Source organism: Typopeltis vanoorti, chromosome 3 (genome assembly GCF_054136105.1).
Source record: "Typopeltis vanoorti isolate ZY-2024b chromosome 3, IOZ_Tvanoo_1.0, whole genome shotgun sequence".
NCBI lineage: Eukaryota > Metazoa > Arthropoda > Arachnida > Uropygi > Thelyphonidae > Typopeltis > Typopeltis vanoorti.
Window position 1 is genome coordinate 84,815,714 of NC_143551.1, and position 18,962 is coordinate 84,834,675.

General features: G+C 35.8%; 1 protein-coding gene across 1 annotated transcript in view; it reads left to right on the forward strand.

Annotated features, from left to right (window-relative positions):
* The window catches only part of LOC150108342 (dynein regulatory complex subunit 11-like), a 286,902-nt gene that overhangs the window by 87,123 nt on the left and 180,817 nt on the right, over positions 1-18,962 (forward strand). Inside the window, exon 5 of the mRNA XM_090390448.1 lies at positions 714-785. Coding sequence (XP_090246574.1) covers positions 714-785 — 72 coding nt within the window. The remainder of the gene's footprint in view (positions 1-713; positions 786-18,962) is intronic.

Consider the following 18,962-nt stretch of genomic DNA (forward strand, 5'->3'; position numbering starts at 1 on the left):
TTAACAGAATTTCAGCATCAGCATTCAGAGATCTATGGTACTGCATACTTGTGATGCTTTTGACATTGACATTACAAATCTATTAACAATCTATATTTGCCAGCCTGGTTGGCAAAGTGGTCAGCACACCCACTCTCCAACCAAGAAACAGATCACAGATTTGAATTCCTCTATAGGCATGGATTTTTGTGATTGTGTTTATGTGGGAGATGAATTTGATCACCTTGCTTATTGGAGGCATGAAGTGCCTTCAAAAAGTTCCATGTTTGCTTTCTAGAGCAGGATTTCCAGAATATGCAAAAATAAATAAAACAAATTACGAAAAAATAAATTTGATAATAAAGGGGGAGGGGGGAATTCTTAGCCCAATGTACTATAGGTTTACTAATAACCGGTGTGAAACATAAAAAAAAAATAATAAAAAAAGGTGTCCATTTTCATCTGTTACAATTATAAGATAATCTATCATGACAGATAATCTAACAAAATCCAGAAATGCCATATATACATTTTTCTTATCTGAAACTTCATTATGAAATAGATTATTCAACCAAGGCAATCTTTTATGCAACCAACAATTGGCCTTCATAAAGAAGCGTGTTCCTAACCAGTTTGTTCAAAATATAATTTGCATATATTTTTATATTATTATAATATGATCATTACATAGCTTAAGTTTTATTTGTAAATTTTAAAGTTTGCATTTGTTTCAGTTATGGAGAGGATTTGTTGCTCGACAAAAAGTTGAAAAGGATAGAGAAGATGAGTTAAGATTGCTTGGTATGGTAAGTTTTTTTTCAATTTTAATCATTACTATATTAATGTTGAATGCTTTAAACTATATTCATTCTTTTATTAAAACAAAATCAAAATGCATTACATGAAACATTTGTCTAGTGTAGTTTGCTTTATTACAAAATATAGTATGCTTTATTACAAAAGGTATTAAAAGCAGAAATCAAACATATTGAAATTGTTTTGCTAATAAGCTGGTAGCAATTTCAACAATATATATATATCAAATAGAATTGTTATGACTGAAAAAAAATTGCAAAAATAAAATTAAAAATTTTATAGTGTTTGAGAGAAGGGTTTATTGGTATTTTTTTCACCAATAGACCACACAGTAATCTTTGTAGTCTAGTGCTGGACATATACTATAAACCATTTCTGATTTCCTTGCATTCATAAAGCAGTATGTTTAATAAGCATCACTTTACTGTGTGTATATATCTTTATCAACCAAACCAGCTATCATACCTTCCTTTAAATTCATTCACACTAGATGCACTCACTACCCCTAAAGGTAAACTATTCCACTCACTCACTACTCTATGAGAGAAAAACCTAGCTCTTATTCTTTTCTTGTCTGCAAACAAACTTAACATCCATGGATGACCTTCCTGTGTTTTCTCCCCACCTTCCATATAATGAAAATTTTCATCAGATGATATCCTATAACACCCATTCAGAAGTTTATACCTCTATCATATCACCCCTCTTTCTCCTGTTAACTAGAGTCTGTAATCCACATACTTACAATCTGTCCTCATAATCTAAATCTCATAATCCCGATATAATCTTTGTAACTCTTCTTTACAGGTTTTCCACATCTTCTTTATCCCCTTGGAACCTAGGACACCAAATCTGTGTACAATAATCTTATCAAGGGCTTATAAAGAGGCAAAATGACTTCCTGATCCTGAAATATCAAGGTTCGCTTCAACAGTGCAGTTATTTTATTTGCAACTTTTGCTATGTGACCTTTGAACTTCAAATTCTTATCTACCATTATGCCAAGATCCTTAGCCTCATCAGTTGCCTGTAGCATAACCCTGCTGATATGCACAGTTGTGCTGGCCATGATTGGCCAAGTGGTTAGCATATCTGCTCTCCAGCCAAAAGGTTGAGGGTTCAAATTCTGCCGCCGGCATGGATGTTTGTGATTGTCTGTGAAAATACTAGTGTTGGTGGTGGTCGACGGTAGATGGCGTTGGTGTAGATGATGAAAGTAGTTGTGGTTTGTTGTAGTTGGTGGATTGAGTGATGGAGACAGAGCGCTGTGGATTAGGTGCCCTCCCTCGATGAGTCTTTTGACTCCCTGTAGGTGTCATGTAATAATACTAATAATAATAACAATATAACATGCTGCTGAAAATCTCACCACACCAAAGTGCATAACTTTACACTTACTAACATTAAACTGTAGCCATTTTTGTTGCCCAAATTTCCAGCCTATTCAAATCATTTTGTAAGTGCTAAATATCAGTAACATCCCAGATTGCCCTGCCTATCTTCACATCATTGGCAAACAATTGCACAATCTTCTGTTAGACCCTTACTAATGTCATTAATGTATAGATTGAACAACAATGACCAAGTAATATAATAAATTTAGTTTAATCCTTTATCCCAGTGAGAGCAAACAAAGTTTGCGCCTGAAAATATCTTCAGGACTGAATATATTTTCAGGTGCAAACTTTGTTTGCTCTCACTGGGATAAAGGATTAAACTAAATTTATTATAGTCTAACCTAATGAAAAATAAACTTTCAACAATGACCAAGGACCGTACCCTGAGGTACAACACCAGTCACTTAACTGGTAGGTTCACACCCACTATATACCACTTTTTGATATCTATCTGGCAACCATTCATTGATCCAAGTCAAGATATTCTGATCCCATATTCTCCAGTTTATGCAACAGCCTTTCATGTTGTATCATATCAAATGCCTTAGCAAAATCGAACATTACCATAGTTCATCCATTTTCTTTATACAATGTGGTCATAACATTGTTATAAAATTGAGCAAATTGCTAAAACACAATCTTCATTTTAAACCCATGTCAACATGGGTTTAAAATGAAGTTGCTGACATGCAACATCTCTCCAACCTCATTTTCATGCACCTCTAACTTTTCAGGTGTTTACATACATTGGTTGATATTTCTTAGCAAAGTGGAGCACTCATTAATTGAACAATCTCATTAGCTTCTGACACTAGAGTACCATCTGCATTCAGTAAAGTTATTCTTCCACTTTTATTCTTTCTTTTGCCTGTGGCATAATGATAAAATTCTTTTGGATTGTCTTTAGCCTGCATAGCCAATTTCTTTTCATTCTCTGATTAAGCTTTCTGTACAATACTCGTTATTTCTCAGGCCTATGCTTTATATATTTCATAACTCCTCCCATTCTTCTTTTCATGATATTCTTTCCACATCATCTTCTTTTTGTGGATCTCTTGCTTAATAAGGTTGCACATCCATTTCATTCCAAGCCTATTTATTCTTCAAAACCCTAGGGATACGTTTAGACACTGCCACATTTGGGCACGTTTTTAAAGATTCCCATTCATTGCTGACATTTTTACCATTCAGTAACTATGATACCATTGGACAAAAGATAGTATTCTCATAAGTTAATCATAATTTTCAGTTTTGTTGTTCAGCAATTAACCTGTTAAAATGGGAACATCAATATAATTAGATATGTTCCAAGAAAGCATGTCATGATCACTGTCACCAACTGGTAGTAATGTAGTGATATTCTTTACAGAGACACCTTCCGATGCTATGAACAAATCTAACACTCTTTGACCTTGAGTTCCTTCTTTCACTTGCTGCTTGAGAAAGTTGTCTCACAACAATTCAATAAATTCCTCTTTATTCTTATCATGAGATTTCTCTTCTACCCAACCAATGTTTAGTTAATTAAAGTCACCCATAATGATCACTTGTTTACTACGAATAAGGCTAAATTGGCAATGCATTTCTTTGTCCTCTGCAGCTGAGCTGCCTACTCAGTAAGAACACCCCACCATATATTTCATTATGTTACCTTCCACTTCACACTAGATAGCTTCAAACTCATAGCCACATGGGATAATGTTGCCAACATTGTTTTCTTGCATTTCTACCCTAACTGGACTTAAGTTATCTGATATCATTAGTAGTACTCCTCCTCCTCTCCTTTCTCATTCTTAAAAATAGTAAACCCATTACATTCGATCCCAGTTACCATTTCAATTCTGATAGCCAGGTTTCACTAGTGCAAACAATCTTGATTACATTGTATTCAATAAAGCAATGAACTCAACCCCTTTGTTTCTGATGTTCATGACATTTCTGCATAGACATAACAAATTACCACCTAACCTATTCTTATAATTAGATATGCAGTCTATTTAACCTTGCTGTAGAACCTTATGTTTTCCCTCTCCAGACATACTCAAATGGTCCATACCCAAAGCATATATTTACATCCCTTTGCCAGATGCATAACCATTTTCAAAGCCATTCATATCTTTACCACATTTGCATATGATAGCTGAACTTTCACATACATTTTTTTCCATTCCGCCCTTGATGATTTAGTTCCCCTGACTCTCTGCATTAGGTCTCATTCCAATAAGTAATTTTTCCCAGGCTCCTGATGCCAAATAAATTCAAATGCAGATCATTCCTCTTATATAAGTATTTTCTGCCATCAAACACACTCCACACAGAAAAAAAAAACACATTCATTTCTGCTACACAGCCTGTGCATGAAATCATTTGCTATCATTACCCTGTTTCTTAACTAAGTATACTGTCATCATATCTAGGTAGCAAACCTACAATTTTTACTTTCGCACATTTGTTTCTTACTTCTAACAACAGACCTTTCATATCCTCTCTGATACTATATTTGTCACTAAAGAGATGGTATAGTTTTCACAAGAACTACCTCTTTGCTTTCTATCCACCAAATTCTACAGTCTGCATGCCTCCAGCCTATTCTCATAATCAACGTTGTATAGTCCTGACATATTTGTTATCCATCTCTGCACCCTCTGCAAGGTCACTTCATCCCCTTCAAATCCTGGTGACCAGATCTGAGCACAGCAACAACAGATGTGGTGTGAACCAGCACACTTTTATCTCTCTTGGATGTTCTCCTCAACATTGCCATAATTCTCTGAGATGTCTTCACAACTCTTGCAGTATGTCTCCATGGAACTATGAATCTCTATCCACAATCACCCCAAGATCCCGTGCTTCCTCTGCTTCTTCTAGTAAGTAATCTGTCCACTATTTCCTTCTACTCGTCACACAGCAAATAAACTCCTTGGGATTTTCCTTGGATTGCAGTGTAAAATCTCTCATGATATGTAACTTATTATGTTCACTTTTACATATTTTTCTAAGGAGATTGTACTTAAAGAAATTTCCGATTTTGTCTAAAATAATCTTATATTTGTAATAAATTAGCCATAAGCTTTTGTTAAAATAATGTGGTGCATGATGTCATCATGTAATGCTGTTAACTCATGTCTAATTCTAAGAATAGTGAAGAATTCTAAGAATTAGATGCGCAAAGTATGACATCATCATGGTTGGATGTCAATACATGACCATATATGGAAGTTTCAAGAGATGCACACAATGGAAGTCCAGGCCTATATAAGGTGAGACGTCGTGAAGGATTTTGTCTCAGGCTTCTGAACCTTCTTTTACCTGGTCCCCCCCCCCCACATGAATCCATTGTTGGTAATTGAAAGATTGAAAGAGAAAGCATCATAAGTTTTAGGTTTCGGAATCTTTTACCTTGGTCTGCTACCACATGAGGTCTGTTGTTGGTAATCGAAAGAGGAGTGTCACAAGGGTCCTAAAGGGCATAGAATAATCGACGACTTGGACAAAGAAAAAATTTGGCAGAAAATCAAGAACAAACCAGCAGAAGGAAAGAAGGACAAAAGGGAGCACCTTCATGAACAAAAATTCATGTAAGAGGCAGTGCTGAATGGGAATTGTATTTATGTATGTGATAATTCCGAACAAGATTGTACATCAAGAGTGTCTATTTGTGGGTACAATAAGATAATGTATACTGATATTGAATTAAGCTTACTCAAGATATGCTTTATTATCAGTGTGTGTATATTTGACTAGCAGGATATTATAGATTGTGATTAAACTTTAACAGAAGAAACATAGAACTAAGTCTGAATCAGGAAGAATTGAAATTGATAGAATTTCATCATCATCATCATCATCATCAAATTCCTGCCATGTACCCTCAAGGGGTGTACAGGATATGACAGTACTACATGAAAAAATTACATCATTACTAACTTCCTATCTACAATTTTTCTCCAAATCAGTCTGTTACTTGTCAAGACTCCAACATTATCAGATCTTATATTTCTATCGTCTAAGGCAGCGCTTGCCAAACTGGGGGCCGTGAAATAATGAAAACAAATTTAAAATGTTTTAAGACTAAGTAGATTTTTTTATTTTAAAAGAAACGTATTTAACTTTTATTATTTCTTTTTTGTTATTTTTTATATTTTAATGGAAAAATGCACACATTGGTGTTGGTTTACAAACTTTTCACGTTCACGCAAGTTTGTGAAATGCAGGTTTCACAAACCTGCGTATTTCAGCACTTAATGAATATTAGTAAATATTGCTTATTCATATGTTTCCTTTCAAAGCAGTGGTTAATTGTATTTACTTCGAATGCTCTCCAGGGAAGCTCCAAATCTTCCTGTCCCTTTCATCAAGCGTTCTTAATCAGGGACTGTTGATATTGACTTTATATACATATCAAAACTAGTTTTATATTATCACTGTCATCCGAGCTAGTTTTCTGTTACCAATAAAAGTTTCGCATATACTTCACACATGAAAAAAAGCTTAAACAAGTTCATGTGGGGAGATAGTAACTCGCTTGCAGTGGTAAACAACACACCCTCCTTAACAGTCACTATACTGCAGAGGCAATAAAAACAAGTACTTTTATTATGCCATTGAATAAGGTATGAGCAGACTGTGTAATATATTTCTCAACAAATAGTGCAATTAGAGACAACTGGGATAAAAACACACTAATTAATGAATCACATGTCCCCTCATGTAAATATAGAATGTCCCCTCATGAAAATATAAAATATAGAATGATGGTACAACATGACAAAATTTCATGCTGGCTGGGGCGTCGCCTGGTTAAACAAGGCCCCCGTTGTTTTCACCAGGGAACCAGGGCGAACAGCGAAAAGTCAGCTACTGGAACAAATCTGAAAATAAACCCCAACTCAACATCACCAGAGTTGAAGATCAGTACTATCAACATAAGAAGCCTGAATGGCAAAGAAATGGAGCTAGCTGAGGAATTAGATAAGTACCAGATCGACATAATAGGGGTGACTGAAACAAAAAAAACCAAAACTGGTGAGATCTTTCTGAGCAATAAATACAAAATGTGATATTCAGGCAATGACAGTCAAGGAAAAGAAGGAGTAGCCATAGTATTCAACACAAAATACGAGGCTAATCTTCTTGAATGGCAGTCAGTCTCAAGTAGAGTAATGTGGGCAAATATGAGAATGGGGAACTGGACAATGAGACTTATTTGTGCCTATGGTCCCACAGAAGGTTCTACTAAGGTAGAAGTGGAGGAATTTTTTGAGGCTTTAGAAAAAAGCAACTGACACAATGAAAAATGAAAAGTTGGTCCTTGTTGGGGATCTAAATAGCAGAGTAGGAAATGATTGTGAGACATACAAAAATACTTTGGGAAAATTTGGAGAAAAGTGCAAAGCTAATAAAAATGGCAAATATCTGTTGGATTTCTGCTCAGGACATGGACTGGTTATTACTAACACCATGTTCCAACATAAAAATGTGCACAAATTCACATGGAGAGAAGAGGCAAGGAACAAGAAAAGTCTCATTGACTATGTTATTGTTGACAGTGATGTTTTCTCCCTGGTGCAGGACACCAGCATGTACAGAGGATTTGAAATTGGAAGTGATCACTATTTAGTCTTGAGCAGGATAAAATTGAATTTCATATTGAAAAGAATAACGTGTAAGAAAGTTTTAAAGCAAATAAAAGTTGAGCAGCTCTCAGATGTGAGCTGTAGACTAAAACACACAAAGATTATAGAAGATAAAATGAAAGAGTTTGAGAACAGGAATCAAACCGTGGAGATTCAGTGGCAAACTCTGAAGAAAACATTGATTGATTCTGCCAGAGAGGCATGTGGTGAGGTTGTCTGTAAGGATAAAAAAAATCAGAACTCCCTGGTGGACACAGGAAGTTAAAGAGGCAGTGAAGGAAAAGAAGAAAGCATACCAAAAGTGCCTGTCAAATAAGTCAGCTTGTGCTCTTAGAGAATATAGAGACAAATGCAAGAATGCTAAACACTGTGTAAAACTAGCTAAACAAAAGTCATGGGAGGACTTTGGCAAGAATATAGAAAATAAATATCAAGAAGGTGGCAAAATATTCTGGAGGTTGTTGAAGAAGCTTAAGAATGGAGGAAAGAGTGCTATAAAAGGAATTAGAGATGATAAAGGTGACATGAAAACGGGAGAAAAAGATATCCTTGAAGTATGGAGTAATTACTTTGAAAAACTGCTAAATGAAACAAGCAGTGATATCAGCACAGTGGTAAAAGACATTGACCAGGCATGCAGTCAGGAATACATATCCATACTTGAAGTAGAAAAAGCCATCAAAGGCTTGAAATGTGGAAAGGCAGCAGGAGTAGATGATATTCGACCAGAAATGCTGAAGTATGGTGGTATAAGAGTCTTACAGTGGCTGCACTGGATAGTTCAGAAAGCCTGGACAGAGGGACGAATTCCTGATGATTGGAGTAGAGCTCTCATAGTACCCATATATAAAAAGGGAAATAAAACTGAATGTGAGAATTACAGAGGTATTTCCCTACTGAGTGTTCCTGCCAAGATCTATGCAAGTATACTTGAGAAACGGTTGAGAAGAATTGTGGAAGAAAAGCTTGGTGAAGAACAAGCTGGATTCAGGCCAAATAGAGGCTGTCAGGATCAGATCTTCACTTTACGACAAATAGTCGAGAAAGCATGGGAATATAACAAAGATCTGTATTTAAGTTTTGTCGATCTGGAAAAGGCATATGACAAGGTACCAAGAGAGAAGCTATTCAATACACTGCAGTTATATGGTGTCAATGGGGCATTATATCAAGCAATACTTAGTCTTTATTTGAGTTGTAAGTCAGCAGTTAGAATTGAAGGAAGTACGGGAAGATGGTTTAATGTTAAATCTGGTGTGAGACAAGGATGTACATTATCCCCTCTGTTATTCATTATCTATATGGATCAGATTATGAAGGAAAGTGGTATTAAACATGATATCAAAATTGGAGATGTTAATGTCAGCTCTTTGCTTTATGCAGATGATGTTATACTTCTAAATAAATCCGCTACAAGTCTGCAAGATTCTCTGACTAAATTGAACAGCTGTTGTAATAGATATGGTATGAAAGTCAGCAATAAAAAGACAAAGACAATGAAAATAGGCAGAATCATTGAAAATGTCAACTGTGTTGTGAATGGAGAACCTGTGGAACAAGTAAAACATTTCAGCTATTTAGGCACGATTTTTACTGAAGATGGTAAATTAAATATAGAAATAGACAACAGAATCAGCAAAGCTGGTATGGTGGGAAGTCAATTGAATAAATTCATATGGAGAAAGAGAGAAATTAGTTGGAACACTAAATTAGCTGTATACAAGACAGTGTTCAAACCAGTTTCAACTTATGGATCTGAGAGCTGGGTCAGAAGTAAAACACTTGAACAAAGACTAGAGACTGCAGACATGAGAGTCCTGAGAAAGATTATAGGCGTGAACAGATGGCATCAATGGCAGTATCATATTAAAACCGAGGATATTAGGAAAGAACTTGGCATTGTCAGCATCCAGGAATGCGTTAGCAGAGCTAATCTCAGGTGGTATGGTCACTTAAACAGAATGGGCGAGGAAAGATTAGCAAAACAAGTGTTCTCTGCCAGGTTGGCAGCAAAACGACCCAGAGGAAGACCAAGATATAAGTGGATTGATACGGTACAAAGTGCCTTAGACGATAGAAATATAAGATTTGATAATGTTGGAGTGATGACAAGTAACAGGCTGATTTGGAGGAAAATTGTAGACAGGAAATTAATAATGATGTAATTTTTTTTTTTTTCATGTAGTACTATCATATCCTGTACACCCCTTGAGGGTACATGGCAGGAATTTGATGATGATGATGATGATGATGATGATGATGTCCCCTCATACAGAAACTATGCTGTATAGACTGAAACAAAACTATATGTTGCATGGACAAACACAGAGTCTAACTAAAAACTATTCTTATTAATTAGATGTGTGTGAGTTCGATTTCGCAAGGCAGCAATAAAATTCAAGGAACGTGTTAAAATTCGTAAAAGTGTTAAAACTAAGTAATATATATATATATATATATATAATGAATGTTATGGCAGTTTCACATATGGAATTCGGTTGAAGAGAGTTAGCATTTCAACTCAATTGTCAGCTATGCTTTTATCTTTCGGTTGCGCGATCTTTTGTTAATACTGCACCAATCATATGCACGTTTTAATAACCTGCCTTTGCTGTCTGTTTCGTGTTAGGCTTAATTACCGTAAAGGGAGAAAAGTTACAAAAGAGAAAAATGTTCCTGGTCCGGGGATTCCCTTATTCAGGTAATATTCACTAATTTCATGTTATCAGTCTGTGGTGTGCCAGTATCGGTAAGTGGTGATATTATTTGATCGATTCTACGTTAAAAAATTTAACCCTGAGATGGATAAGTGGCTGATAAAAAATAAAAAAAATTCCTGCGAACAATCAGAAGAAGCAGAAACAGACTCAAAAAAAAAAAAAAAAAAAAAAAAAAGAACAGTATTTCATATTTTACCAGAACAGCCCGCATTGTCTTCAGAACCAAACGGTAAGAGGCAAAAAATGTAATATTTGCATTTGATTTTTGCAATATTCGCTGTCATATTTTGTATTGAATATAAATACAATAAATATTATAATAATATATCTCTCTATTACGATTTTTTTTCTAGGGTGGCCGTGAAATATTTTAATTTTTGCAAAGGGGGCCCTGACATCTAGAAGTTTGGGAAGCACTGGTCTAAGGCACTTTGTACCGTATCATTCCACCTATATCTTGGTCTTCCTCTGGGTCGTTTTCCTGCCAACCTGGCAGAGAACACTTGTTTTGCTAATCTTTCCTCTCCCATTCTATTTAAGTGACCATACCACCTGAGATTAGCTCTGCTAACGCATTCCTGGATGCTGACAATGCCAAGTTCTTTCCTAATATCCTCGGTTTTAATATGATACTGCCATTGATGCCATCTGTTCACGCCTATAATCTTTCTCAGGACTCTCATGTCTGCAGTCTCTAGTCTTTGTTCAAGTGTTTTACTTCTGACCCAGCTCTCAGATCCATAAGTTGAAACTGGTTTGAACACTGTCTTGTATACAGCTAATTTAGTGTTCCAACTAATTTCTCTCTTTCTCCATATGAATTTATTCAATTGACTTCCCACCATAGCAGCTTTGCTGATTCTGTTGTCTATTTCTATATTTAATTTACCATCTTCACTAAAAATCGTGCCTAAATAGCTGAAATGTTTTACTTGTTCCACAGGTTCTCCATTCACAACACAGTTGACATTTTCAATGATTCTGCCTATTTTCATTGTCTTTGTCTTTTTATTGCTGACTTTCATACCATATCTATTACAACAGCTGTTCAATTTAGTCAGAGAATCTTGCAGACTTGTAGCGGATTTATTTAGAAGTATAACATCATCCTCATAAAGCAAAGAGCTGACATTAACATCTCCAATTTTGATATCAGGTTTAATACCACATTCCTTCATAATGTGATCCATATTGATAATGAATAACAGAGGGGATAATGTACATCCTTGTCTCACACCAGATTTGACATTAAATCATCTTCCTGTACTTCCTTCAATTCTAACTGCTGACTTACAACTCAAATAAAGACTAAGTATTGCTTGATATAATGCCCCATTGACACCATATAACTGCAGCGTATTGAATAGCTTCTCTCTTGGCACCTTGTCATATGCCTTTTCCAGATCGACAAAACTTAAATACAGATCTTTGTTATATTCCCATGCTTTCTCGACTATTTGTCGTAAAGTGAAGATCTGATCCTGACAGCCTCTATTTGGCCTGAATCCAGCTTGTTCTTCACCAAGCTTTTCTTCCACAATTCTTCTCAACCGTTTCTCAAGTATACTTGCATAGATCTTGCCAGGAACACTCAGTAGGGAAATACCTTTGTAATTCTCACATTCAGTTTTATTTCCCTTTTTATATATGGGTACTATGAGAGCTCTACTCCAATCATCGGGAATTCGTCCCTCTGTCCAGGCTTTCTAAACTATGCAGTGCAGCCACTGTAAGACTTTTATACCACCATACTTCAGCATTTCTGGTCGAATATCATCTACTCCTGCTGCCTTTCCACATTTCAAGCCTTTGATGGCTTTTTCTACTTCAAGTATGGATATGTATTCCTGACTGCATGCCTGGTCAGTGTTTTTTATCGCAGTGTTGTCATCACTGCTGTTTCATTTAGCAGTTTTTCAAAGTAATTACTCCATACTTCAAGGATATCTTTTTCTCCTGTTTTCATGTCACCTTTATCATCTCTAACTCCTTTTACAGCACTCTTTCCTCCATTTCTAAGCTTCTTCAACAACCTCCAGAATATTTTGCCACCTTCTTGATATTTATTTTCTATATTCTTGCCAAAGTCCTCCCATGAATTTTGTTTAGCTAGTTTTACAAACTGTTTAGCTTTCTTGCATTTGTCTCTGTATTCTGTAAGAGTAAAAGCTGACTTATTTGCCAGGAACTTTTGGTATGCTTTCTTCTTTTCCTTCACTGCCTCTTTAACTTTGTGTGTGTGTGTGTGTGTGTGTGTGTGTGTGTGTGTGTGTGTGTGTGTGTGTGTGTGTGTGTGTGTGTGTGTGTGTGTGTGTGTGTGTGTGTATGTGTGTGTGTGTGTGTGTGTGTGTGTGTGTGTGTGTGCGTGCGTGCGTGCGTGCGTGCGTGCGTGCGTGCGTGCGTGCGTGCGTGGTAATGTGGATTAGACTGTAAATATTCCTTTTTGATTTAATTAAATGGTTTGTGAACAACAAATTGGACTGATTCTATCAATGCACTATCCTGAAATTTTTGAACCTGAATAAGATAAAGTTTAGGTGATCAACAATCAAGCCATGACTATTAACAGTAAAGATCAACATAAGCGGGGAATGCTAACAATATCTGTTTTGTCTTTAGTTTAAAATCTTATAATCTTGCATTCAATATATAGTCTCTATAGCCTAACAGCTGGTGCAGTTGTTAGGCTATAGAGCCTGAAACTCTGTAGGTGGAGCTTATGCTCATCCCTGTGCCAGTTCTAAGTCCAGTTAAAAGAGGAAGGTTGAGCGATGGGCTAATCATCCATCCTCAGCTAATCACTCACCCTAAAATTAAACTTAAAATCTGAACGTGGAACATTCACACAATGTACCAAATTGGAAAAACTAGGCAGATAGTCAACAAGATCAGTAAATATGGTCTTGATATCTTGGGAATTACTGAAACAAGATGGACAGGTTTTGTTGAGATAAGGACTGACAAATATTGCATATTGTATTCTGGAGACGATGAAAGGAAAAGTCTGATGGAATGGAACCCAATAAATAACCAAATAATTAAAGCTATATTTTTCCCCAGGTTCATGAAATTGACTATCGTACAAGTACAAAGTACACCCTCTGTCCAAAAAGAAACCGAACTTTTGATAGAAAATAAAACACATGTCAATTATAATTATTCAAATCATTTATTTCAATCAATATACCCTCCCTCAGCTTCGATACAGCGTTTGGCATGGTCAATTAATTCGTTAAATGAGTTTTTTATATCGGTTCTAGGAATACTGTTGAGGGTCATGGTTACTGCCACTTGAACATTTTCAATGGTGTCGTATTGCTTTCATTGACAAATGAAGTCGGGGGGGGGGGGGGGGAGAAAGAAGTCACAGGTGCTAAATCAGGTGAATACGGCGAGTGATCCAACACACAAACTTGGTTTTCTGTCTCACAAAACTGTCTGACAATGTTCAAAATGAGATGGTTCGTTATTGTACAAAAGTGACCAGCTGCCTGCATCACGATATACATGTCGTACGTAACGAATTTTCACTATCAAACTTCAAGATAATACTCACCATTGACCATTTGGCCAGGCAGAATGAATTCTTTGTGGATGATGCCCTTGGAATCATAGAAACAAATCAGCATTGTCTTTACTTTTGTCTTTTCTCCAAGCGACTTTTTTTCATGAATTTCATGATGCCCCTCTTCTAGTGGTCTCCACTCATTACTCTGGCACTTTTTTCTCAGGCCTATAATCAAAACACCACATTTCATCACTAGTAACGATCTTTTCAAGCAAGTTAAAGTACTTACGAGAAGTTTTAATGAGGTTCTTGCAGTGTTCAATTCGATACATTTTTTTGGTCGTCGGTCAACTTGTGGGAACAAATGACGAATTCAATTTATGAAGGCCCAAACTCTCAGTCAAAATATAATAAATTTAGTTTAATCCTTTATCCAAGTGTGAGCAAACAAAGTTTGTGCCTGAAAGTATCTTCAGGACTGGGGTAAAGTGATACAACACCAGGCAACTTGTTGCAAAGGTGGAGCAAGCTAACATCACTCCTATCTCAGTATCTCCCATAATGCAAAACACATCTCCTTGCGGATATGTCTAATGTTATGCATTAAGGGAAGGGCCACAACCCAGACTAGTTTCGACCTTTATTGAGGTCTCTTCAGTGGGAGCCAGGCCCAAGTGGAGATACCAGGCAGAAGCATTAGCAGGTCATCTCTACCTATAGGAGTTACCAAATGGTGTGCCACCCTTTTTTTAATAAATTACTCTGGATTTAGAGAAAGATGTTGAAAGTTTATTTTTCACTTGGTTAGAGTATAATAAATTTAGTTTAATCCTTTATCCAAGTTGCACCTGAAAGTATCTTCAGGACTGGGGTAAGGTGGTAAAGGATTAAACTAAATTTATTATACTCTAACCAAGTGAAAAATAAACTTTCAACATCTCAGTCAAAATGTTGTGCACAGTTGATTTTGGAATCCCCAATTCATCTTCAATCAATCTCATGGACGATTTCGGGTTTTCTTTGATGAAATCACCCATTTTTTGGATGTTAACTTTGTGCAGCCCAGTTTTTGGATGGCCCAGCTTTTCATCATCCTCATGTGTCTCACGACCACTTTGAAATTGCTTTTGCATTAAAGCTAATCAGTGATTAGCTTTGATGCAAAAATGAAAAAAAGATGAAGAAACTAAACTACTCGTAAACTTGAGTACGGGATAAGCATTCATCACCATATGCTTTTTGAAGTATTTGATGCGTTTCTGTAAAACTTTTACCAAGTTTGACACAAAAGTCAATCACAGCTCTCTGTTTGAAACTCATTTTCTGACCGTTCGTCAAAACACACTGTCACTCTTGGCACTATAACTCGGCTTCTAATGAAACAAATGTTATTAACAGTTGACACAACACTATTGAAGGTTGCCGCTTTCGACAACAAAAAGATACAACAGGTGGCGCCACTAGTTTCTTCTATTTTCGAAAAGTTCAGTTTCTTTTTTGGACAGAGGGTGCATATACACCCACAAATGATGTCGAAGAAATGGAGAAAGCACAATTCTATGATCATCTCCAAAAAGTGATTGATAAAGTCCCTAAACACAACTTGTTAATTTTGATGGGAGACATGAATTCTAAAGTAGAGAAAAGAAAGATGGAAGATGAACGTGCTATAGGAAACGAAGCAAGTGGGGAACAATATGAAAATGGAGAACTTTTTACATCCTTCTGTGAATTAAATAACTTTATCATAGGAGGTAGTATCTTCAAACATAAGGAAATTCGCAAAATAACATGGATCTCCCCCCGATAGAAAAACAAAATACCAGATTGATCACATTGCTATATGTAATACTTTTAAGAGGACATTACAAGATGTAAGGGTTAAAAGAGGAGTACTTCAGACCATTTTCTGCTAACTGCAAAAGTTAAATTAAAAGCCAGCAAGAAATTCAAAACTAAGAAAGAATAAGAAAATTAAATATAACATTAACAAACTGAAGGAAAAGAAAATAAAAGAGAAATTTACCAATGAACTGAAGAATAAATTCTCAGTTTTGGAGGAATCAAATGAAAAGGATGAGGAAATTAAGATTGAAGCCAACTGGGAAAAGAGTAAAGAAGTCTTCAATAAAACTGCAGAAAATATTTTAGGAGTGACAAGTGGGAAGTCACACAAAGAATGGATTTCAGGAAATCCATTAAAACTAATTGAAGAAAGGAAGAAGATAAAAGAGAAAATAAACAATTTCAAATCAGAAAGATTACGTGGAGAATATCAGAAGCAATACCAAGAAGTACATAAGCACTCTGCCAGAAATGACAAGAGAAACTACTATCAGCTATTGGCTGAGGATGCTCAATGAGCAAATGATACCAGAAATCTTGGAGAAGTTTATAACATTATAAGACAACTTGGAGGAACCTATCTGATAAATGAATATGTGGTTAAAGATAAAAATGGTCAACTATTAACTCAAGAGTAAGAAGTCCAACAAAGATGAAAAGAGTACTTTGAAGAATTATTAAATGTTAAACACGACTCTATAAATTCAAATATCGAATCCCCTTTCGAAAAGATACTAAATCAGTTCGAATTTCATGTAAGCATGAAAGAGAGAGATAACAGTGAAAGAAATCATGGAAACAATCAAGATCCAAAAGAATAGAAAAGCAAGTGGAAATGATAACATTTGTGCTAAATTGCTCAAAGCTGACTTTAAAACATCAGCAACTATACTGTATAAACTATTTAACATCATATTGGCATCTCAGAAGGTTCTGAGTACCTGGAAAGAATCACAAATAGTCAAAATTCCAAAAAACGTTGATCTTACAGAATGCACTGATTGGAGAGGAATCAGCCTGTTGTCAGTAGCATCAAAGATCTTCACTAGAATCATAATAAGTATAATAAAAAAATAGCACTGAGAATAGAACAAGCAGGCTTTAGAAATGGAAGAAGCACTATGAATCAAATTTTTATTCTTAGAAACATAATTGAACAGAGTGCTGAACTAAATTCAACTATGTATCTCAATTTTATTGATTTTGCCAAAGCTTTCGACAGCATAGACAGAGAATGCCTATGGCAAATCCTGAAAATTTATGGATTTCCTGACAAAATAATAAATATTATAAAAGATTTGTATGATGGAAATAAAGGATAAATTCTATTAAATGGAACAGCTTCTGAAAGTTTTTACATCAAAGCAAGGTTGTGTCACATCTGGAACACTTTTCATCATTATCATAGATTGGATAATGCAGCATGCCCTGAAAAACCTGAAAACTGGAATAAGAGGGAACATTGACACCACATTAGAAGATTTGGACTATGCTGATGACATTGTACTACTATCATTTAGATTCGAAGACATGAAAATTAAGACAGCAAAGTTAAAGGAAACTGCTAAACAAATAGGCTTACACATCAATGAGAAGAAAACCAAAATATTAAAAATCAACAGTAAAAAGAATGACCCAATCTTTATAAATGGAAATCAAGTAGAAATGACAAACACGTTTAATTACCTCGGAGCAACTGTCAACATGGAAGGTGGTACCAACGAAGACATTGAAATAAGAATAAAAAAATCTTGCTACACATTTAAAACTTTACAGAAAATTTGGAAATCATCCAATATAAAAACAAACTTAAAGGTGCAAATTTTTAAGTCAACTGTTAAATATGTATTACTTTATGGAAGTGAATCATGGAAATTAATCAAACAACAAGAAAATAAAATCGATGCCTTCCAAACAAAATGTCTTGACAGAATTCTCAAAATTTACTGGTCAAATAAAATCTCAAATATTGAAATTTACAACAAAACCAAAACTAAACTCATTACAATAGAGTTAAAGAAACACAGATGGACATGGATAGGCCATGTATTGAGAATGCCAACATCAGAACACACAAGAATAGCATTGACATGGGCTCTTGATGGTAAAAGGAAGAGGGGAAGACCCAAAATGACATGGCACCAGATGGTAATCAAACAATGAAACAAACTAGGATGATCAAGCTTGGGAAGAGCAAGAGAAGCAGCACTGGACTGAAGAGGATTGCACACTAAACTCGTGGCCTCATGCACCTTATAGGTGTAAAGAGCAATAAGTCAAGTCAAGTCATAGAGCATGAGAAATAAGATCTAATAGAAATAAATAAATGGCAGCAGTCGATAGTTAAGGAAGCCAAGCATTCACGACTAGTTCATGAAGTTTAAGTGCAGGGAAACAAAGATAAAGCAGGGTTGAGAAATACATAAGAGAAATACAGAACATTATAACAGCAGTGCCAGTCTTCTCTCATATTCTAATTTTTCTCTCCTTATACTAGTCACTTTCCTATCCTGAGCTTTATATTTCTCATGCAGCTATTCAGTACCTCTCTCTTTATTTGCCCTCCATAATCGCTTTTTTTTTTTATTCTGCAATTCTTCTTTTATTCATTTGAATAAAATAAGAATTGCAGAATAAAAAAATTGCTTAATCTTGCTCACTTGATGTAATCTGTCATTGCTGTCAACAATTTTTTCTTAATTATCTCTCATGCACTTACAACTTCTTTAAATTCTTTCATCCATTGCACCACTGCAGGCTGGTTTCTAAGTCTATGATAATCACCTGCAGTGGTGCACTCAGGATTTAATCTTGGAGGGGGCCGAGCACTCAAGATTTAATCTTGGGGATGAGGGCGAGTTAAGTATACAATTTGAGAATACACACTATGCATTGCATACGAGCTATGACTGAGCATCTGCAGTGATCACCAATACACGATACCCATGATCTCCTTTGGCCCGGCTCGGGCAAACGAAGTAGCACTTGGTCCAATGGAGCAATGCTTCGTTCGCCTTGCGTTCAACAGCGGCCATGATTCCCGAGAGCTATAGGGTATTCC